We start from the raw sequence: 23225 nt of genomic DNA on the forward strand, positions 1-23225 counted from the left end.
AAATTGAGATAGTTATTCATACTCAAATATTTTTAAAAAGGAAGTAACAAAAATGTTCACCAGCTTCCAGTGAGTTTTCATTATCCTAAACTAGTACACAAAATTACGTACTTCATGTCCAGACATTTATACTTGGTCATCTGGTCAAAGCCTACTTACAAAGCCAAAAGACTCTTTCTCTCCAAATCAATTCCAGATCGGTAGACAACAATGTTTCCAAAGACTATGGAGCCAAACCATTCCTATTTTCTTAAGCAGGTCTGGTAAATAAGCTTTGATATTAACAATGTGTGGATTTAGGTTTCCTAAACAGAATGGGTACTACCACGCACAACAGAGAACTGAACCCCAAAATGGTCAAGCACCAGTCTATAGCTCTGTTCCCAAATCATAGTGAATTGCCACCTCAAAACTCACCATAGGTTCCATTTTAGTGAGTACAATTAAACAAGAGCTGCTTCTAACAGAACAAAACAAAGCTATCATTCTGCCAATGAATCCAGTATTGTCAGACATGTAAGTTCTGATGGACTGACACAGTTTTGGCCCTTGATATCATACTAAACTCCTAGACATAAAGTTTAGTATTTACTGCATAAGTCCAGAGTAGAGAAAACTCACATGTTGTTCCTACCACTGCTTTCTCACTACCTTCCAAAAGGTCCCAAAAGTACAAGGATGACTGCTCCATCTGGTCTTCAACACTGACAAGGAAAAGCAGCAGTAGAAAAAGTGGTTTTAGAGGCACATGGAGCAGAACAATTTATACAATATCAACAATTAAGACATTCAATGCTCATTTTGTGTTTTACTCTCTGGAAATAAAAAAATTGAAATTTTATAAAAGATGACTAAATGCCCATTTATGGACTTCATATATAAGCATTTTTCCTTAACACAACTAAAATAAAGATTTTACCAAATACAGCCACTAAGGAATAGACTCAAAAAGAGTTTAAATCAATCAACATGGTATCATTCATTACCAAGTATACATCCTAGATAAAAGAACAGTGGATTGGAAATATTAAGAGCTACATCAGACTTTAAAGAGAGTGGCTCGTTTTTCAAATTAGGTTTCATTTACATTTCAAATATTAAAGAAAGCTTTATTCCCTGGATCTACCAAAGTGAAGCATTAAAAGGAAGCAACCAAATAGATGATGATGGTGGAGTAGATTATCAGGTAGGAATAAGTAAATAAATAAATATATGGCTATATATAGGTAATTAGAGTTTTATAAGGTTTCTTCCTGAACTGATAGGGTAATTTCTAATAACAGTTGAAACTAACTCTGCTTTTGCATGGCTAACAAACACAGCATTGAAACGACCTGAATCTAACAAATCAAAAGCAAAGAGCTCTGCTCAACAGCTGATTTACTCCATGTTCCATTTAAGCAAAAACAGCAAATAGATAGCTGTAGAAGAAAAAAAATTGAGATGCCTCAATTTGCTGGGTTTTTTAAATTATCAAATTTATTCCTCAGTATTTATTCACAGCAAAAGAAGAACACTAAATAATTCTAACTTTGACAGCTGAGTGATATGGATCAAGTTAAATTTCATTTACTTCCACTTAGGTACAGTAGTAAGGAGGCAAAGACTCTCAGTCATACAACAGTCTGACATAATTACAAAAAAAAATGTTTAAGAGTATACATAATTAGTATTATGGTTAATACCAGTATAAGGCTAAACTATCAGACATTTTAAAGATCAGTGTTACAATAAAGAAGCAGGTTAATGATACCATTCAAATTCACTTTCCTACTAGACAGTCTATCAACCTTGTGAGAGCATGGACAGCCGATGTTTCCAATGCTGAATATATACACTGAAAAGCTAAAGTGTCATGTGTCTTGTTTTAGGAAAACATTTTTATTAACTTACCTCAGACTTTCATTTCTTTCAGGACAGGTCAGTTTTGAAAATTTAATGAGGTAGTCAAGTTCTTTTAAAGGCAAATACACTGCACCATTCAAGCCCCCTTTGAAGTCTTTCTGGACATGTTCCTGCATCAAGTTCTGTAATACATACTGAACTTGAAGTATAGTGCGAAGCTTTTTCTTCTCAGCCTCAAGTTTTAGCATGTGCTCCCTTCTCTGGGCTTTCTTCTGCGCTTTAAGTAGCTGTTAAAACAAATGTTAATTAAAGTAAGCAACTCTCCACAATCCATATTAGCAATCTAGTCTGTGCTGTGTGTGTGCTGCTCAGTCGCTTCAGTCATGTCCAGCCCTTTGCAACCCACAGACTGTGGCCCACCAGGCTCCTCGGTCCACGGTATTTTCCCAGGAAGAAGACTAGAGTGGGTTGCCATTTCCTATTCCAGCAAATCTTCCTAACCCAGGGATTGAACCCCCATCTCTTGCATCTCCTGCATTGGCAGGTGGATTCTTTACCACTATGCTACCTGGAAAGCCTTCCATTAGTCTTCAGAAGTCTAATCCCAAAGAGTTGAGACTGGATGATAAATCTCTAACACTGACTGTGAAACTGACAAGATCACCAGGTACTAAGCTAGTTTGTCCCAGTGCAACAGAGCTGCTGCTGCTGCTAAGTTACTTCAGTCATGTCCAACTCTGTATGACCCCATAGAGGGCAACCCACCAGGCTCCCCAATCCCTGGGATTCTCAAAGCAAGAACACTGGAGTGGGTTGCCATTTCCTTCTCCAATGCATGAAAGTGAAAAGTGAAAGGGAAGTCACTCAGTCGTGTCTAACTCTTAGCGAGAGCTGAGGAAGTCCAAATATGTGACTGCCAACTCCAGGCTGAATCCAGTACCTCTATTATCATGATGAGAAGCAAAATATCTATCATTAATGTCCATATAATCCCAAGGTTTTACTTTTCCATATCATGTATACCAAGCCTTTTTAGGCTAAGTATTTTAAGAAAATGCTTCAGTTTAATTTTGGGGTTGTTTTTTTGATCTCATTTTCTAGGGGAAGTATATTTAAACTAAAGTGGCTAATTTTCAACCAACCAAAAATGACTGGCTAAAACATGAAGAATTGAAAACCAAACAGAAATGTCTTACAAATGCCAGAAAAACAGCCACAGCACATAGGGATTTTTTAAGCAAAATTGAGATATTTTCAAATGTTGTCAGTCTGGATAGAGCTGTATCTTCCAATATTTAGTTGACAAAATACATATGGAAAGTTAGCAGAATGTAAGTTTTCCCTCAAATGAATATGTGTGTATGTACAGACTGAGTAGCTTAGAGTCTACTCGAAAGCTCACAACTATAATACTTTAAAGTCTGACATAATATGTGGGTCCCAAAAGTGACTGCTCATTTATAAAACACCAATAATAAAAAGTACCATCTATTTCCTCTGAGAAACCTAAATGGTTTTTTCTCCCCAAAATTGTTTTTCTGTCTGTAATGTTTCCATCATACTGGATATTCTCCAAGGTATGAAAATTAAGGGAACAGAAAAAAAAAAATCTTTTCGATTTTTCCTATAAATGAATTAAAGTACTTTGATTCAGCATCAATATTCAAAACTCTACAAAAAAAGATGTTCATAAATCCTAATCAACTAAGATGGTGGTACAAAAAAAAAAAAAAAAACCCTCATGAAAAAGATCCATTATGGCATTATCAATTCCTTTCTACAGGGTATGAACACCAACTATGACTTGTACTGCTACCAGGGATAAGAAACAATGGGTGAAGATAAAATGTTGAGAGTGAGAAACAGACTGGTTGCGGGTTATGTGAACAAAGGAATTTTCTCCAGCCTTTGCAAAGGCTCAGCAAAGCTTTTTCCAAGACCTCAATATGGACCTCAATAGCACTTATCAAACTGTTTCTGCTTGAGAGGGGGAAAGACAAAAGAGGTGGTAATTCTAGCTTCCCAAGACAGCGGGATTCCCTTGGACACAAACTCATGGTGGTGTAAGAAAACACAAAGGTGCTGAGGACACTTTGGGACTGTATCACATGATTACCTCACATCTCTCTTTAGCCATCTCCCAGGGTTGGATTAGGTGTTCTTATCGCTCAGGTCATACTGAACCTCCCCTATCAAAGTATCTATTGCATTAAATGTTTATCTTTCTCTTGAACTGCATCCCCCTTAGGCTTCAGCTCCATGATGACAGGGACTCTATCTCTGTTGTTCACCAGTATATCACTAGGACCCAACATAGACTCTGACATGTGACAGGACCTCAAATATTTATTGATTTAATCAAGTAAGAAATATGTTTTTTTCCAGATCTCCGAGAAGAAAAGCTGTGACAAATCTAGACAGCATATTAAAAAAAAACAGAAATAGAACTTTGCCAACAAAGGTCCATATAGTCAAAGGTATGGTTTTTCCAGTAGTCATGTACAGATGTGGGAGAAGGAAATGGCAACCCACTTCAGTACTCTCGCCCGGAGAATCCCCATGGACAGAGGAGCCTGGGAGGCTACAGTCCATGAGGTCACAAGAGTCAGACACAACTTAGTGAGTAAACTACCACCATGTACAGATGTGAGAGTTGGACCGTAAAGAAGGCTGAGCATCAAAGAATTGATGCTTTTGAACTGTGGTGCTGGAGAAGACTCTTGAGATTCCCTTGGACAGCAAGATCCAACCAGTCAATCCTAAAGAAAATCAACCCTGAATACTCTTTGGAAGGACTGATGATGAACCTGAAGTTCCAATACTCTGGCCATCTGATGTGAAGAGCTGACTCACTGGAAAAGACCCTGGTGCTGGGAAAGACTGAGGACAAGAGAAACGGATGACAGAGAACGAGATGGTTGGATGGCATCGACTCAATGGACATGAGTTTGAACAAATTCTGGAAGACAGTGAAGTACAGGAGAGCCTGGCATGCTGTAGTCCACAGGGTCACAAAGAGTCAGAATGACTTAGTAGCTGAATGACAACCAGGTTATAATCAGATATCATGCAAACCACTAACAGCAGCCTATTTCTCCTTATTTATGTGGAAACTAGTAAGTCAGGTTACTTATCTTCTTTCAGTTGCTGCTGCTGCTGCTAAGTCACGTCAGTCGTGTCCGACTCTGTGTGACCCCATAGACAGCAGCCCACCAGGCTTCCCCGTCCCTGGGATTCTCCAGGCAAGAACACTGGAGTGGGTTGCCATTTCCTTCTCCAATGCATGAAAGTGAAAAGTGAAAGTGAAGTCGCTCAGTCATGTCCGACTCTTCACGATCCCATGGACTGCAGCCTACCAGGCTCCTCTGTCTACGGGATTTTCCAGGCAAGAGTACTGGAGTGGGTTGCCATTGCCTTCTCCATTCTTTCAGTTGAGGACTGGTTAAAAAGAAATGAGGTAGATTATTATCAACCAATAGTACCAAACCATAAAATTTATTTTCTGAACCATGACTCTGAATGATAAATCCCTATCAAAGGACAAAGCTCATATCAAAAAAACAAAGAGATGTGGACTGAATAGGAAGGCTCCCAACTCTAATTTGAAGGGAAAGAAGAAAATGTTACACAAACTACAAACAGGCTATCTCACAGCAGAGGTCTAACAAAAGAAAGCCTTCATTAAAAAAAAAAAAAAATTCCCCAATAGGCTGAAAGATGAAAATAAAAACAGTGAAACTCCATAGTGCCTGGCACATGGATGATGTTTAAAACAAGATTTAAATCTAAAAAGAACATCGTATACTGAAAAAAACACCTGGGTAGAAAATTAAAATTTGATAGGGTTAAATAGAAATATATTTCAAACCTCCAACCAGAAGGTAAACATAAAGATCTTTCTTTTAGAACAATGGACCAAAACTAAATCAACTCAACATATTGGGAGAGGGATAAATCAATCACATGTATCAGAAAAAAAAAAAAAACTTAAAAACACTTAAAAACTTTTAATTCCTCTAGTACTGAAAATAGCCTAGAGGAATTAAAAAGTTTTTAAAACAATAAAATAGTCTAGAGGAACTTCCCTGGCAGCCGAGTGGTTAAGACTCCACCCTTCCAAAGCAGGGGGCATGGGTTTCACCCCTTATTAGGGAACTAAGATCCCACACGCCACGTGGTATAGCCAAAAAATAAATATAATAAAATAGCCTAGAAATACTTAACAGATGAGGAGCCAACAGAAAGTACTAAAATTAAATAATGAAAAGTGAACGTGAGTTAAAGTGCCCTATGGATAACAAAGCTAATATCATCTCAGTTCAGTCACTCAGTCGTGTCCGACTCTTTGCGACCCCATGGACTGCAGCACGCCAGGCTTCCCTGTCCTTCATCAACTCCCAGATTCACTCAAACTCACATCCATCAAGTCAGTGATGCCATCCAGCCATCTCATCCTCTGTCATCCCCTTCTACTCCTGCCCCCAATCTCTCCCAGCATCAGAGTCTTTTCCAATGAGTCAACTCTTCGCATGAGGTGGCCAAAGTATTGGAGTTTCAGCTTTAGCATCAGTCCTTCCAAAGAACACCCAGGGCTGATCTCCTTTAGAATGGACTGGTTGGATCTCCTTGCAGTCCAAGGGACTCTCAAGAAGCTTCTCCAACACCACAGTTCAAAAGCATCAGTTCTTCGGTGCTCAGCGATCTTAACAGTCCAACTCTCACATCCATACGTGACCACTGGAAAAACCATAGCCTTGACTAGATGGACCTTTGTTGGCAAAGTAATGTCTCTGTTTTTTAATATGCTATCTAGGTTGGTCATAACTTTCCTTCCAAGGAGTAAGTGTCTTTTAATTTCATGGCTGCAATCACCATCTGCAGTGATTTTGGAGCCCAAAAAATAAAGTCTGACACTGTTTCCACTGTTTCCCCATCTATCTCCCATGAAGTGATGGGACCAGATGCCATGATCTTCGTTTTCTGAATGTTGAGCTTTCAGCCAACTTTTTCACTCTCCTCTTTCACTTTCATCAAGAGGCTTTTTAGTTCCTCTTCACTTTCTGCCATAAGGGTGGTATCATCTGCATATCTGAGGTTATTGAGATTTCTCCTGGCAATCTTGATTCCAGCTTGTGCTTCTTCCAGCCCAGTGTTTCTCATGATGTACTCTGCATATAAGTTAAATAAGCAGGGTGACAGTATAGAGCCTTTATGTACTCCTTTTCCTATCTGGAACCAGTCTGTTGTTCCATGTCCAGTTCTAACTGTTGCTTCCTGACCTGCATACAGGTTTCTCAAGAGGCAGGTCAGGTGGTCTGGTATGCCCATTTCTTTCAGAATTGTCCACAGTTTATTGTGATCCACACAGTCAAAGGCTTTGGCATAGTCAATAAAGCAGAAATAGATGTTTTTCTGGAACTCTCTTGCTTTTTTGATGATCCAGCGGATGTTGGCAATTTGATCTCTGGTTCCTCTGCCTTTTCTAAAACCAGCTGGAACATCTGGAAGTTCACGGTTCACATAGTGCTGAAGCCTGGCTTGGAGAATTTGGAGCATTACTTTACTAGCATGTGAGATGAGTGCAACTGTGCCGTAGTTTGAGCATTCTTTGGCATTGCGTTTCTTTGGGATTGGAATGAAAACTGACCTTTTCCAGGCCTGTGGCCACTGCTGAGTCTTCCATATTTCCTGGCATATTGAGTGCAGCACTTTCACAGCATCATCTTTCAGGATTTGAAAGAGCTCAATGGGGATTCCATCACTCCACTAGCTTTGTTCATAGTGAGGCTTTCTAAGGCCCACTTGACTTCACATTCCAGGATGTCTGGCTCTAGGTGAGTGATCACACCATCGTGATTATCTGGGTTGTGAAGATCTTCTTTGCACAGTTCTTCTGTGTATTCTTGCCACCTCTTCTTAATATCTTCTGCTTCTGTTAGGTCCATACCATTTCTGTCCTTTATCAAGGCCATCTTTGCAAATATCATCTTAGACTTGCATTAACAGAAGTATTCAGAAACAGAAGGAAGTATCTCTCTATACTAGGCTATTTTAGATTTCACACTACCTTTTAAAAGTCAGACATCCAGAAGAGAGCAACTCAGAATTACATAATACAAAGATTAAGATGGTAGATGTCATCAACTTCAGAATATTTTGTGGTATTTTGTTTTTGATCCCAGAGGAATGGAGAAGAGAATTTTAATTCACTGTACAAGAAAGTATCCAAAAAGTAGAAAGGCCTTTGAGACATTCTCCCTACCCCAGAATGAATTCACCAAAATATTTCCTCAGTTGTTAGAACAAGATCTCTAAAGGTCCATCTTTCTAAAACTAAGACTCTAAAACAACAAAGAATACCTATTAATGAAAGCTTAAGACTTCATATTAATTAATGGTTAAATTTATAGAGAAAAAAAATTGAATTGCCAAATAGAGTAATTCACACTACATCAGTGAGACCACATGTAAGTCTATTTAAATTATGAACCATAAATTTTCCTAGTAATTACTGTCATGCTCTCAAGAAGGATCTACCAATTCTATGTTTCATTATATGTCAAATAATGCTAAACACACAAGCCAATATTATATAAATTTTCAAGCCCACATTCACAGTGTCTCATATTCAGATAACATTTGTATTGAGTTCTTCAGTAGCTATCCTCCACCCCACCTGCCAGAATAAAAAATTGGCAGGAATTAGATGAACAATAACCAAGCACCACTATCAGACACTAACATTTTCCTCAAGATCAGTAATTAAGCTGGTTTTAAGGAAAGCCAAAAAAAAAAAAAATATATATATATATATATATATATACACACACATATACTTACATCTTGGCTCAGTCCAGAAAAGGTTTTCTGAAGCTCCTTGGCAAATTCTAAGTTATGTAACACTTCTTCATATTTCTCAACTGCTTCCTACCAAACCAAATAAGAAAACATCAATTCTGTGAATTTCCAAGTACAATATGTCAAAATAAGTGCTCCTTGATAACAGTAGAAGAGATTTAACACTTTAGGAACTAGCCATTTACTACACATGGGCTTCCCAGGTGCCACAGTAGTGAAGAATCTGCCTGCCAATGCAGGAGACACAAGAGATGCAGGTTTAATCCCTGGATCAGGAAGATTCCCTGGAGAAGGAAATGGCAACCCACTCCAGAATTCTTGCCTGGAAAGTTCCATGGACAGAGGAGCCACGCAGACTTCAGCCCATGAGGTTGCAAAGAGTCAGACACGACTAAGTACACATTTACTATACATACTCAAAAAAGTGAGGAGAAAGTATTTAGTAGAAGTTACATAAAGTTAAATTCAAAAATTCAACTTTTATGCTAGAAATCTGAACCATAATAATAATAATGAAGTTGACTATCCATAAAAGTCTAAGGTCAGAGAGGCCTAAGGGTTTCAAGAACACTGAACCTACAGGATTCCTCTGTCAATATTCATTCAGTACACAAATATATTACCCAAGTAGCACAGTGAGAGTCACAGATGAAGCAACCTCAAGAAATGTACACTATGATAGGAAAAACTTGTAAATAATTACCTATAACAACAAAATAAGTATTATAACAGAAATATTGCAAATTTGGAGGGTATGCCATGTGGCTTGCCAGATCTCAGTTCCCTGACCAGGGACTGAACCTGCGTCCCTGGCAGTGAAAGCAGAGTCACAAACACTGGAACATTAGGGAATTCCCTGTAAATTTAAAGAGGCAAATTTTTCTTTGCAATTTCACAGATGAAGAAAGTAAATAATTAGAGAAGGGGCAGGTGTCTATGGACTTTACTTCAAATCTACATGGAGGAACAAAGGGCCAATACAAAACAGCATAAGATGGAGAACTCATCTAATCAGATAAAGACATATTACAAAGCCTCTACAGTTAAAATAGTGTAATATTCCATTTCTGAATATCTACCCAAAAGAAATGAAAGCATATACCCACCTAAAGACTTGTAGACAAACTTATACAGCACATTATTTATTACAGCCCCAAATAAAAGCAATCCAAATATCCAGCAACTCTGGACAGATACAAAGCAATCTATCAGAATCATTATTTTATAAGATGAGTACTGAACAGAGGAAGGACAGGGTGAAAGAAAAAACATCTTTTTTAACATTTCCTAATTTCTAAACTATGTGAATTACTTCCAATTTTAAAAAACTAAACTTAAGGGCTTTTTAATTAAGTACTATAGTACTGACAGCAGGTCTCTGAGGGCTCAGATTATAGATTTTTTTTTCTTCTGACTTATCTGCATTTTCTAAATTTCTACCTGAAGTATATATTCCTTGTACGAGATGTTATTTCTCAAAAGTACTGCTAACTATAGAATCACATCGAAAAACCTAATATTCAATCATTTTATATGTAGTAAATCTGTATGTAATATTTAAATACCTACCATATGCAATAAACCATTCTAGTAATAGGAAAACAGCAGTAAGCAGACAAAATCTCTACTTTAACAGAACTTACACTGCAAGGGAAGAAGAGATAAAACTTTAGTTTGTCAGAGAAGCACTTTTATTTAAAAAAATTAAAGCAAGGAAAGGAGCAAAGGAGTGTTATCAGGACAGGCCTTACTGAGATGACCTTCAAAGAAAAAGCTGAAGGAGGTTGGGAACGGAGCCATTTAGACATCTGGGGGAAAAGCACCCCAGGCAGTAAGAAGAGCACGGCAAAACCCTTAAGTAGCAGTGCGGCTGCGATATGTGAGGATCAGAAGAAGGCCTGTGTTGCTGGGATGAAGCCAGGAAGAGAGAAGTGTTGGAAATGCAATGAAAATGCAAAAGGAAATAGGCAGCATAATTTATTTGTAGGGCCTTACAGGCCATTCTGAGGTTCACTGGTGGCTCAGATGGTAAAGAATCCGCCTGCAATACAGGAGACTCAGGTTCAATCCCTGGGTTGGGAAGATCTCCTGGAGAAGGGGATGGCTACCCACTCCAGTATTCTTGCCTGGAGAATTCCACGGACAGAGGAGCCTGGCAGGCTACAGTCCATGCAGTCCCACAAAGTCGGACATGAATGAGCGACTAACACTTTACTATATATCACAGGACATTCTGCACATGATGAGAACCAATAGGGGGGGACTTCTGAGCAGAGGACTGATATCTGACTTGTTTTTGAATAGGACTACAGAGGCTACTGGGGTTTCCCAGGTTGGAACCTGGGAAAAATAAACCTGCCTGCCAATGCAGCATATATGAGTTTGATCCCTGGGTCAGGAAGATCCCCTGGAGAAGGAAATGGCAACCTGCTCCAGTTTTTTTGCCTGAAGAACCCCAGGGACAGAGGCGCCTGGCTGGCAAGAAACCATGGGGTCGCCAAGAGTCAGACATGACTGAGTGAACACGGAGGCACACACACACTAAGGCTACTATGTTAAGAACAGACTTGGAGGGAGAGCAGAAATAGAAAACCCTGTAAGGAAGCTGTTACAGTAATGCAGACGAAAGGTGATGTGGTGTGGAACAGGAAGGCAGAGGCAGAATTTATGAGAAATGGTCTGTTTCTGAATTTATTTTGAAGGAGGAATTGACCACACACTTGCTGATGGGCTAGATACAAGGTGTGAAGAGAAAAATGAGAAATTCTCCAAGGTTTTGAGTGATACCATCCTTCTAGGAAATCAGGCTGTTACAGTGACGGTTAAAGGAGAACAAGTTTTGTGGAGCAAAATGAAGTAAAAGGCAACTGGACATAGGAATCAGCAGTTCAGAGAACTGCTCTATTGACAATATAAATTTGGAGTCTGTCAGGTATCGCTCAAGCAATCAAAGTTAATACTATAGAAGCAACATATAGTAGCTTGTGTATCTCAGACTAGTGAGATTAAAGTTCACCTGGCTAGAGCTCCTCAACATTTCTTAGAGAGCTACCATGAGAATCACCAGCCTCCCCATTCCCATCCCCTATGTTTCCCCAAAGACAAAAACACGTAACAGAACACTTTCTCCAAGGGTGTTTAGACAGAGGTTTCATCACTTTAAAAGTTAGTGAACACACCATGACTACTTAAAAACAAAACCATGTTGAAATGCTGAATGTCCAGCTAAGTCCTTTCACCAGCCATCTGAGCACATCATTCTCAGAACTCGACAATTCAAATCTGTGTCTCAGCAAAACAGTAATTCACTACATCACAAAAATTCTAGGTCAGTGAAGAAGAGCCAACATGGCAAGGAAAAAGTCCTTGAATACCAGTACCGGCAATTCACAACCAAACACTTTAAATAACATAAAAGACAATAGATCCACATGCTAGATCAAATAACTTTTAGATTAATTTTGTGCTCTTAGCCAGGAAGTGTGATCAGATCAAAAAGGCAAACATCAATAAAGCGTTTTTAAATTTTTCCATACTGTAAAAACTATCCTTCATGCTATTAGATAAAACTTGCAATTACTGGGTATACCAGGGGCAACGTAAAGAGTATTTTTAACTGTCATAAACAGTAAATATTTAAAGGCCCGGTATCCATCAGATAAACATGACTCCTAAGAAGGAACACACCAATACAAGATAAAAAAGCAGGGATATACCATCAGAGGAATTAAGGAGAAGCAACTAGAGAAAACTAAGGCAAGCTGTAGTAGTTACCCTTTTACATTTTAGAGCAGAGAGATGTCAGGTTTAGAATATGTGAGTAAATAGTAGAAAGCTAGGTGATTCCCTGCTCTTCTCCTTCAGTCCACTCTAGAGAAAGTTTAATTAAATCCATACATTATTGCTTTGTGATTATCTACATCTTCACTCTTATTTGACAACACACACCCCCATCCATGTACTATCTACTAGTGCAAAAGTAAAGTCAAAAATATAAGACCTGATAGGTAAAGACAAAGTCTTTGGAAAAACCCAGTGGACTCTCACTCTTCCTTTTTAGCCTATCAAATCTTTCAGTTCAGTTCAGTCACTCAGTCATGTCCGACTCTTTGCAACCCCATGAACCGCAGCACGCCAGGCCTCCCTGTCCTTCCCCAACTCCCGGAGTCCACCAAAACCCATGTCCATTGAGTCGGTGATGCCATCCAACCATCTTACCCTCTGTCATCCCATTCTCCTCCTGTTCTTTGATCTCCCCCAAATTCATCTAGTCTTACAAGAAAATAAATCTGACCAAAGGATCAGAAACCACTTACCAACTGGTCTGGATTAAGATGCTCTCCATTTTTCAGGCGATCTTTGTAATCTTCCAGTTTGAGCTACAAAAGAGAAAACTTGTATCTACCACAATCTGATACAAAGTTCTGAAACAAACTAAATAGAGACTGTTTCTCAGGAAAACAAAGTTCTTGCAGTAAACTACCAATCTATAAGAATAACATTTTAGTACAAGGTAAGAGGCAATTGTAGATGAATTCCAGTCAGAAAAAAATATATATATATTACACACAATCAACACTAGTCTGGAATTACAAGAGTTAAGCGGTAATAAACCCTTTTTCTCTTAATGGCCTCTGTAACTAGATTACATGACACATCAGAATTTAACAAATAAATCATATGCCCCTAACCCAGTGGTGCTCAATCAGGGGCAGTTTTGTCCCCCAAGGACACATGACAATGTCTGGAGGTATCTCTGGCTATCACCACTCGGGGGATAGGGAGGAAGTGGGTGCCACTGGAATCCTGAGGGTAGAGGCCAGGCCACTATAGAATGCTACAGTGCATCCTACAGTGCAAAGGACAGCCCCCCACAACAAGGAACTATCCAGCACAAAACGGCAAGAGCATTTGTGAGGCTGACAAGTCCTGCTTAAATGGTTACCTGTTGAATTATGTGAGCATTTGTCCAATGAAACTTCATAATGGAAGTACAGAAATGTAATATTTTTTTTTCTAGAATTACAGTAGCCTCAACTTGAAGCCATTTTTCATTTTAAAAAATCTGATATTTAGGTAAATAAATGACAAATAAATTGCATTTATTGTCCAAATAATGACATGACCCTTTATGGTATTCTAAAAGCAATTTTAGGCACCTTCTATGTTTGCTTTATAGCTTTAAAATACTTTCTTAGAAGCTTGAAACAAAAGTATGAGTACTGACAAGATTGGTATTCAAAATTAAAGGGGTACTATAGTTCAGTTGAAGAGTATAATTATACATATATTACACATATATATGTAGTTCCTCCACCTGGGTAAGACATTTATGAGTCTAACAAAAGATCCCGCTTAGAACAGATCCTGCTTTGACTCTAACTTCCCACAGTGGCAGGGGATTTGTGCTGACCCAGGCACACTCACCTTATCATGCTCATGATCAACTGCATGCATGCAAAAGACAACTGGTGAGAACTAAGGCTACAGAGAAGCTACCAGTAACTGGCCCTTTTTCACTATCTTCCTAGAGTGTGTGAGGGTAGTGGGGTGGGGAATGGGAACAGAAAGGAACAGGGTCAACCAAACTCTTGAAAATCTCTTCACCCTCCTCCATCAAAAGCAACTTTCCTAGATTTAACTAGGTCTTGGCATAGAAATATTCACAAGTTCCTCGGTCCAGATAGTAACTCACCTATCACAAGCAAAAGAGAATCATGACACAACAAAGCTATGTGCAGTACCATTTCACAGGCTACATGACTCAGGAAATGAGGAATGATCTGGATCTTTACATCAGCATTTACTGTCACATCAGGCTGGTTACAACCTGCGTATCTTTACAAGGCTCTCTACAATGCTTTCACCAACCAATCTGAAACAATCACCTAGCAACACAAAAATTAGTGCTAAAACATCTTCTGGCTCTGCCATCGTTAAAGCTTCCAATGACTGCAGCAGTTATACTGCAATATCAAATGCTGCAGAAAGTCACAAGGAAAACAAGCTTAAAAAAAAAAGGACCACTATTCATTTATGAAAAGAAATATTAATACTACATGCAAGGAATTAACGACCTAAAGTAGCTACCTCTTCAAATATTTCAACAGTAGCATGCATAATAATTTTACTATGAAGAATATTTTTATTCAGTTATTCTGGCAAATCAAATATAAAGTGTTTAATACAGTCAGTATTTAGCCCACTTGTACATTTTCAGCCAGCTAAATCTCAAGGTTACTTAAATCTTCAGGAAAGAAATCTTTAGGAAGAATACCTATGAGCCCCTGATAGAAAGTAAAAATGCAAGTTCCTTAACTCTAATTTAACATGGCGTATATACGGGGCTGGGTGGGGAAAAAAAGTTACCTTCTTTTTCTCGATGTTTCTGATTTTGTGTTTAAGACATATGAGTCCATTATCAATATATGTCTCATATGCTTGGGAAGGAGAGGCAGCAGAGCTGAGAGCAGACTGCAAGGGGCTCATCGCCCGCTGGCTTTCCCCATGCTGACTGTGGTTCACTTGGGGCTTGGCTGACTTCATTGTCCTCTGTTTTCCCTCCTCTGAATGGCCTGAAGGTGACTGGTAACCAAAAGGAGATGAAGAGAGTTGCACCATTGAAACAGATGAGGCTGAAAGAGGGAAGGGAAAAAAAAAAAGTTAGGAATAAAACTAAATTATGACTAGAGGCTTTAAATTCCCTGAAAAGTCTAGACCCACGTCCCCCAAAATTCTCTTCCACAGAAGTGAGCTCAAAACTTAATGTTGTTTTAAATACTGTACTTTCATTTCACTACCTTGACGGCAGTTCGTGCCAAGTACTGGCGCCTATGGGGGATGTTTCCAGAAATTCAATTTCCCACATAGGAAGAACTGCTAATCAAACAGTGGCTTCAGAGCTGAGGGCGACCCACATTCTGAATAATTTCTATGGTCAAGTGATGACACACACAAAAAACAAGCCTTCCCCATCCGGACAAGGCAGCCAGCCATTCGAAACTCTTCACATTATCTCTCACCACCAGCCCCAACCCCAATCACTAACAACCACATTTAAAAGAAAATCCCAAACACACACAATTCTTTCAGAGCTCTCTTTCACTAAGTGCGGAGAAACTTCTTGAACAAGAATGCTAACTTCCCTTTGATTGCTCTGGGGCCTACAAGGCAAGCTCGTCACTACTGGACACTGGAGCGAGGTACTCTCAAGCTGCGACCTCTTCGAGTTGGTGTTCAGTTTTGTTTAAACTAACCCATAACCACTCACAAGTCAACCGGTTTAAGGGCGCATCCTGGCGAGCCTTACACCGCACGACCGTGGCCCTTGCTCCCCCTCCAGCCCCGCGCATCAGCGCTTATCTCCCCACTCCCCTTGAGGAGCATCCCCAGAGCAAGGACAAAACAGGCCCCAGGCACCCGCAAGGCCCGCGCCAGAGGCGCTTCTACGAGGCGGGCCCTAGGCCCCCCGAGGGCAGCGACCCCCGCCCTCCCACAGTCGTCCGGTCGCCGAAGCAGCGGGCCGGGGCCACTTCTGCAGGTGCCTCTAGGAGGCCGATCTGCGTAAGACGCACGGGCCACCTGCCCGCCAGGGCCGCGCCCCAAGGATGCCGAGCCGTCCTGCACTCCGGGCAGCGGTCGCCCAACCCGGCCCACCCTCGCCGGCCGGCCACTTGCCCCCGCCGCGCCGACTCAGGCAGCCGCAGCCTGGCTTCACCTCCGCAGGCCCGCCGAGGCCGCTGCCGCCGCCGCCGCCGCTGCCGCAGCCCGGGCCCGCCTTCGAAAGCCGGCGGGAGCCAGGAGAGCTGCGGAGGTGGACCGGCGCCACCCCGCACTCGTGTCTCCTCCTCCCGCCTTCCCCCTCTCCCCTCCCTGTCCTCGCAGGCGGCGTCTGCGGCACCAGACACACCGCCGACTCAGCCGCTCCTGCCCAGGCCCGCCCGCGACGCCGTGGGGGGGGGGCCTATATAGGTGCGCCCCGCCCCCACGCGAGCGCACCTCCTCCTTCCGGTGCCGGGCCCCACCGCCGCGGGCCTCCGCCCGGGGCGGGGGGCGCTTGCGCCAGGCCCAGCTGCGGCGAGAAGTCGTCGCGAGAGGGCGCGTTCTCCCCGCGATTGCGCAGATTGCGGGTCACCAGGTGGGCCCGCTGAGTTGTAGAGAGCCGGCTGGCCGCGAACTCCGCAGCTCTACGCGACCTTGCTGATTGCTGCCAGTAACTCTTGGCGTGACCTTGAGCAGGTGATTTGGATCACTCGAAAAGCACAGAGAGCCCTTTGTGGACTTGCCAGTTAAACCGAACTTGAGCCTTTGGTGGTTTAGGTGGGCAGTCTTCAAGTGCAGGCTTGCCTCTGCCCCTCACCTCCAGATTCCATCCTTCACTGTCCGATGGAGAGAAATCACCGTTTCCGCCGAAAGAACTCATAGGGGCAGAATACTCCAAACCGGCATTGCCATAAAAACGATCTGGGTGACTCCGCAGCCTTCAGTAATAAGATTTAGTTTATTTAGGCTGTGTCATTTGTTACTTTGAAACATTAATTCGTTGGCACTCAGAGAAAAAGCTAATAAAAATCTTGGTACAGTTGCATCAAATTAAGAGAAAAGGTTGGAATACATCACTGTTTCTGAAGGAAGGGATGGTATTTCTCATACCAAAAGAGGAAAAGAAAGAGAAAAAAACCAGATATACCTACCATGTGTCTAGCTATTACACCAAAAAGAAATGTTTTAGGTCCTGTACCTGGGACTCTGATAAAAATTATTTAGGCTAGCAAGAGAAGAACACTGAAAAATCAGTATAATCAAGGAAACAAAACTCCAACTTAAAAAATGTTGGGGAAACAACACAAAAATTATCATGATGTTTAACATTTCTTGATACAGGATTTTGCCATTTGTGGCATTCTTTTCAGTTTGTGTTGCGTTTTAGCTTTGAATCTCTGAATCCCACATGCGACCTTGAGGGTCAGACAAATAATAGGTTGTCCATTTGTTTCATCGTTTATAACGAGAGATAAAACAAAGCTGTTGAAGGTCAGGGGAGGAAGACTACGCCTTCATCCTTAAGAGAGCAAAAAAACAATGAACAAAGGTAAAAACATGTGAAGGACACACTTTTGTATCATTGAGTAGAAACAAAGTTACAGCTCATTTTTATGCCTGTGGTAGCCTGAGCTAATAGTGAATCTAAGAATGAACAGTATTTCTGACATATTAATCATTATATGTTTGCCTTCTAACTGACCAAGAATAAACTATCCTTTGGGTCATATAGATCTGGCCACGGATCCTAAATATTCCACTAAATGTAATAATTCTGAATAAATCTATACTGTTGTATTTGCAAACATGATTCAGAAAATCAATAAAGAATGCAAAAGCAAAAATAATTAAATTTCAAGTCTGGTAAGGTATAAGCAGAGCATAACATTTGTAGGAGATTGTACCTAATAGATAATGTTGTGGTGATATTTTCTGGGAAAAAAAGGAAAAAATTATTCAGAAAAAAACCTTTTCTGCTAGAAAAGATCTTTAAACCCAGTGAGTCCGGTTTATTTTGAAAGTACATGCCCCCTCGATTTTTATTTGTTAGTGATTTTCTTTGTTTTCCCCTCCCCATTCCCTATTTTCTACACCTTTATTTGCCTTGCAAACAGTGAGGAGTATTTTTGGAAAGCCACCTCCAAGATCAGCAATGAATTACTGTTTCAAATATGATTTTTAAAGTTGTTTCAAATCAGTGAGGGAAGAACACATCCATTCAACAAATACATATCCTTATGTTAGCTAAACCAAGTATTTATTGTCCAATATGTCTTGGGTTGTGTTAGGGATACATTGATGAGCGAGAGATATAGCCACTGACCTCATGAATCTGCGTGGGAATTCAATAAAAGCTGCAGGAATAAGTAGCAAAAACAATCAACTCAAAATAGATTAACAAAAATATTAAAGACTTATAATGGATCATTTGATTTCTGTAAAAATTGGTCAACTTTACATCCCTTGAAAATGTGAAGATTTTAAATATGCATTGTCTGGTAAACACATGGTTCCTGCAGGAATGGTTATGCTGTGCCTGCGTGCTCAGTCGCTCAGTCGCGTCCAGCTCTTTGCAACCCCGTGGACTGTAGCCCATGGGGCTCTTTTGTCCATGGGATTCTCCAGGCAAGAATACTGGAGTGGGTTGCCATTTCCTCCTCCAGGGGATCTTCCCACCCCAGGGATCAAACCTTAATCTTCTATGTCTCCTACATTGGCCAGCAGATTTATCACTGAGCCATCTGAGGTTATGCTGTAGTCTCTTAAAATGTATGTAGCTTCGTGTTGTTGAAACTGGAAAGATTAATTCACTGAAGGATGTTGAAACTCCTAGCATATGAGTGGAGATAGAAGAAATTATCCTAGATTTTTTTGTTATGGGTGATAGAAATCTGCCTCTCTGTGGTTCTATAAGGCTTTCTAGAGTGTTGCCACAAAGAGAACGAGAGAATAAATAAATAAATGGCTAAGAAAGATTCTCATGGAACAGATAGCAAATAAAGTTGTTTTAAAGTATTGTACTTTCACATATCAATATATCATCAAAGGAATTTATTGAACAAGACATCCTAAATAGTCATATCTTTTGACACAGTAACCCCTTACTTTAGAAATCTCCCCTACGGAAATAATCAGACATGCAGACAATAATTTATCTATCAAAATGCTAATCACAGCTTTTTTTAAGTGATGAAACACTGTGAACAAAAACCAAGGCATTCACTAGTTCAGTTCACTCGCTCAGTTGTGTCCGACTCCCTGCGACTCCATGAACCGCAGCACGCCAGGCCTCCCTGTCCATCACCAACTCCTGGAGTCCACCCAAACCGATGTCCACTGAGTCGGTGATGCCATCCAACCATCTCATCCTCTGTCATCCCCTTCTCCTCCTGCCCTCAATCAGGGACCTTTCCAATGACTCAGCTCTTCTCACCAGGTGGCCAAAGTACTGGAGTTTCAGCCTCAATATCAGTCTTTCCAATGAACAACCAGGACTGATCTTTGGTATGGACTGGTTGGATTTCCTTGCAGTCCAAGGAACTTTCAAGAGTCTTCTCCAACACCACAATTCAAAAGCATCAATTCTTTGGCACTCAGCTTTCTTCACAGTCCAACTCTCACATCCATACATGACCACTGGAAAAACCATAGCTTTGACTAGACGGACCTTTGTTGGCAAAGTAATGTCTCTGCTTTTTAATATGCTGTCTCACTGGGTCATAACTTTCCTTCCAAGGAGTAAACTTTTAATTTCATTGCTGCAATTGCTATCTGCAGTGATTTTGGAGCCCAGAAAAATAAAGTCAGCCACTGTTTCCACTCTTTCCCCATCTATTTCCCATGAAGTGATGGGACCAGATGCCATGATCTTCGTTTTCTGAATGTTGAGCTGTAAGCCAACTTTTTCACTCTCCTCTTTCACTTTCATCAAGAGGCTTTTTAGTTCCTCTTCACTTTCTGCCATAAGGGTGGTATCATCTGCATATCTGAGGTTATTGATATTTCTCCCAGCAATCTTGATTCCAGCTTGTGCTTCTTCCAGCCCAGTGTTTCTCATGAGGTACTCTGCATATAAGTTAAATAAGCAGGGTGACAATATACAGGCTTGACATACTCCTTTTCCTATTTGGAACCGGTCTGTTGTTCCATGTCCAGTTCTAACTGTTGCTTCCTGACCTGCATACAGGTTTCTCAAGAGGCAGGTCAGGTGGTCTAGTATGCCCATCTCTTTCAGAATTTTCCACAGTTTATTGTGATCCACACAGTCAAAGGCTTTGGCATAGTCAATAAAGCAGAAATAGATGTTTTTCTGGAACTCTCTTGCTTCTTCCATGATCCAGCGGATGTTAGCAATGTGATCTCTGGTTCCTTTGCCTTTTCTAAAACCAGCTGGAATATCTGGAAGTTCATGGTTCACGTATTGCTGAAGCCTGGCTTGGAGAATTTTGAGCATTACTTTACTAGAGTGTGAGATGAGTGCAATTGTGCAGTAGTTTGAGCATTCTTTGGCATTGCCTTTCATTGGGATTTGAATGAAAACTGACCTTTTCCAGTCTTGTGGCCACTGCTGAGTTTTCCAAATTTGCTGGCATACTGAGTGCAGCACTTTCACAGCATCATCTTTCAAGATTTGAAATAGCTCCACTGGAATTCCATCACCTCCACTAGCTTTGTTCATAGTGATGCTTCCTAAGGCCCACTTGACTTCATATTCCAGGATGTCTGGCTCTAGGTGAGTGATCACAATATCATGATTATCTGGGTCATGAACATCTTTTTTGTACAGTACTTCTGTGTATTCTTGTCACTTCTTAATATCTTCTGCTTCTGTTAGGACCCTGCCATTTCTGTCCTTTATTGAGCCCATCTTTGCATGAAATGTTCCCTTGGTATCTCTAATTTTCTTGAAAAGATCTCTAGTCTTTCCCATTTTATCAGCCCAGTTCAGTCACTCAGTCGTGTCTGACTCTTTGCAACCCAATGTACTGCAGAATGCCAGGCTTTCCTGTCCATCACCAACTTCCATTCTATTATTTTCCTGTATTTCTTTGCATTGATTACTGAGGAAGGCTTTCTTATCTCTCCTTGCTATTCTTTGGAACTCTGCATTCAAATGGGTATATCTTTTCTTTTCTCCTTTGCTTTTCACTTCCTATCTTTTCACAGCTATTCGTAAGGCCTCTTCAGACAGCCATTTTGCTTTTTTGCATTTCTTTTTCTTTGGGATGGCCTTGATTCCTGTTTCCTATACAATGTCACGAACCTCCATCCATAGTTCATCAGGCACTCTGTCTATCAGATCTAGTCCCTTATATCTCTTTCTCACTTCCACTGTATAGTCATAAGGGATTTGATTTAGGTCATACCTGAATGGTCTAGTGCTTTTCTCCACTTTCTTTAACTTCAGTCTGAATTTGGCAATAAGGAGTTCATGATCCAAGCCACAGTCAGCCCCTGGTCTTGTTTTTGCTGACTGTATAGAGCTTCTCCATCTTTGGCCGCAAAGAATATCATCAATCTGATTTCGGTGTCGACCATCTGGTGATGTCCATGCGTGGAGTCTTCTCTTGTGTTGTTGGAAAAGGGTATTTGGTATGACCAGTGTGTTCTCTTGGCAGAACTCTATAAGCCTTTCCCCTGCTTCATTCTGTACTCCAGGGCCAAATTTGCCTGTTACTCCAGGTATCTCTTGACTTCCTACTTTTGCATTCCAGTCCTCTATAATGAAAAGGACATCTTTTTTGGGTGTTAGTTCTAGAAGGTCTTGTAGGTGTTCATAGAACTGTTCAACTTCAGCTACTTCAGTGTTACTGGTCGGGGCATAGACTTGAATTACTGTAATATTGAATGGTTTGCCTTGGAAACAAACAGAGATCATTCTGTCAACTAGGGAAATAGCTAAATATAGAGACTCTGACCCATGAATTATAATTCAAGCAGTACAAATACTCATTGGCATATTATACAAAGTAAACAAAAGCAGGGTAATGATATAAGACCTCTGGCCTTTTCAGGTGGCACAGTGATAAAAGACCCACCTGCCAATGCAGGAGATGCAAGAGACTCTGGTTTGATCCCTGGGTGGGGAAGATCCACTGGAGGAGGAAATGGCCACCCACTCCAGTATTCTTGCTTGGGAAATTCCATGGACAGAGGAGCCTGGCAGTCTACAGTCCATGGAGTTGCAAAGAGTCAGACACAACTGAGCAACTGAGCACATACACAAGACATTATTGAATACAGTTGTAATTTTGTAAAACATTTAATTTTAAATATGCATGGGAAAGGCTAGATGATATTTTCCTCTTTATTTTTATAGCATATGTTTATTTTAGAGATCAAAGTAGACCAAAAAATTTCCCCAAAACATGAAAACTATGACTATTAATTTTCTTCTTACATCCATCTAGACTTTATTTCCAAGCAAATATCTATATAATCTTTTTACAAAAAGGGAAATGTACTAAACATATTTGGCAGTTCTATCATTTTCACTTAAAACATGTTACACATCTTTTTATTAAAACAAATGTTCAACTTCCTTGGTGGTGCAGTGGTTAAGAATCTGCCTTACAATGCAAGGGCCACTGGTTTGATTGCTGGTCCAGGAAGATCCCACATGCCATGGAGCACTGAGCCCATGCAACACAGCTACTAAAGCTGCTCTCTAGAGCTCATGAGGCCCAACTACTGAAGCCCACACACTGAGACCCCATGCTCTGCAGCAAGAGAAGCCACCACAATGAGAAGCCCAAGCACCACAACAAGAGAGAAGTCCCCACTCCCCACAACCAGAGAAAGCCCCGTGAAACAACAAAGACCCACCACAGCCAGATGAAATAATAATATGATTATTAAAAAACAATTAAATGACATAATTATAACGAATAAATAAATCTTAAATTTTAATTTTGAGTTAGGTTTGGGTACTATAATTTTGTATGTCAATTATCTTCTTTTTACTTTCCTGTGAACAAATA

At 40.6% G+C, this 23225-nt stretch overlaps 1 protein-coding gene across 8 annotated transcripts in view; it reads right to left on the bottom strand.

Annotated features, from left to right (window-relative positions):
- The window catches only part of LOC120861147 (caprin-2-like), a 40824-nt gene extending 24135 nt beyond the window's left edge, over positions 1–16689 (bottom strand). For 4 of the 8 annotated variants that reach the window (XM_040236787.1, XM_040236789.1, XM_040236785.1 and 1 more), the window contains exons 1-6: positions 16421–16637; positions 15073–15338; positions 13020–13082; positions 8686–8772; positions 1894–2132; positions 622–704 (exon numbers count right to left, since the gene is read on the bottom strand). In XM_040236787.1, the coding sequence (XP_040092721.1) occupies positions 622–704; positions 1894–2132; positions 8686–8772; positions 13020–13082; positions 15073–15324 (724 nt within the window). In that variant the 5' untranslated portion in view covers positions 15325–15338; positions 16421–16637. Of the gene's footprint in view, positions 1–621; positions 705–1893; positions 2133–8685; positions 8773–13019; positions 13083–15072; positions 15363–16420 lie in introns of those variants that run through there. The other 4 variants (XM_040236791.1, XM_040236790.1, XM_040236792.1 and 1 more) reach the window with 2 other exon arrangements.
- Between the last annotated feature and the right edge of the window lie 6536 nt (positions 16690–23225).

Source organism: Oryx dammah, unplaced genomic scaffold, assembly GCF_014754425.2.
Source record: "Oryx dammah isolate SB20612 unplaced genomic scaffold, SCBI_Odam_1.1 HiC_scaffold_11229, whole genome shotgun sequence".
NCBI classification, from domain to species: Eukaryota; Metazoa; Chordata; class Mammalia; order Artiodactyla; family Bovidae; genus Oryx; species Oryx dammah.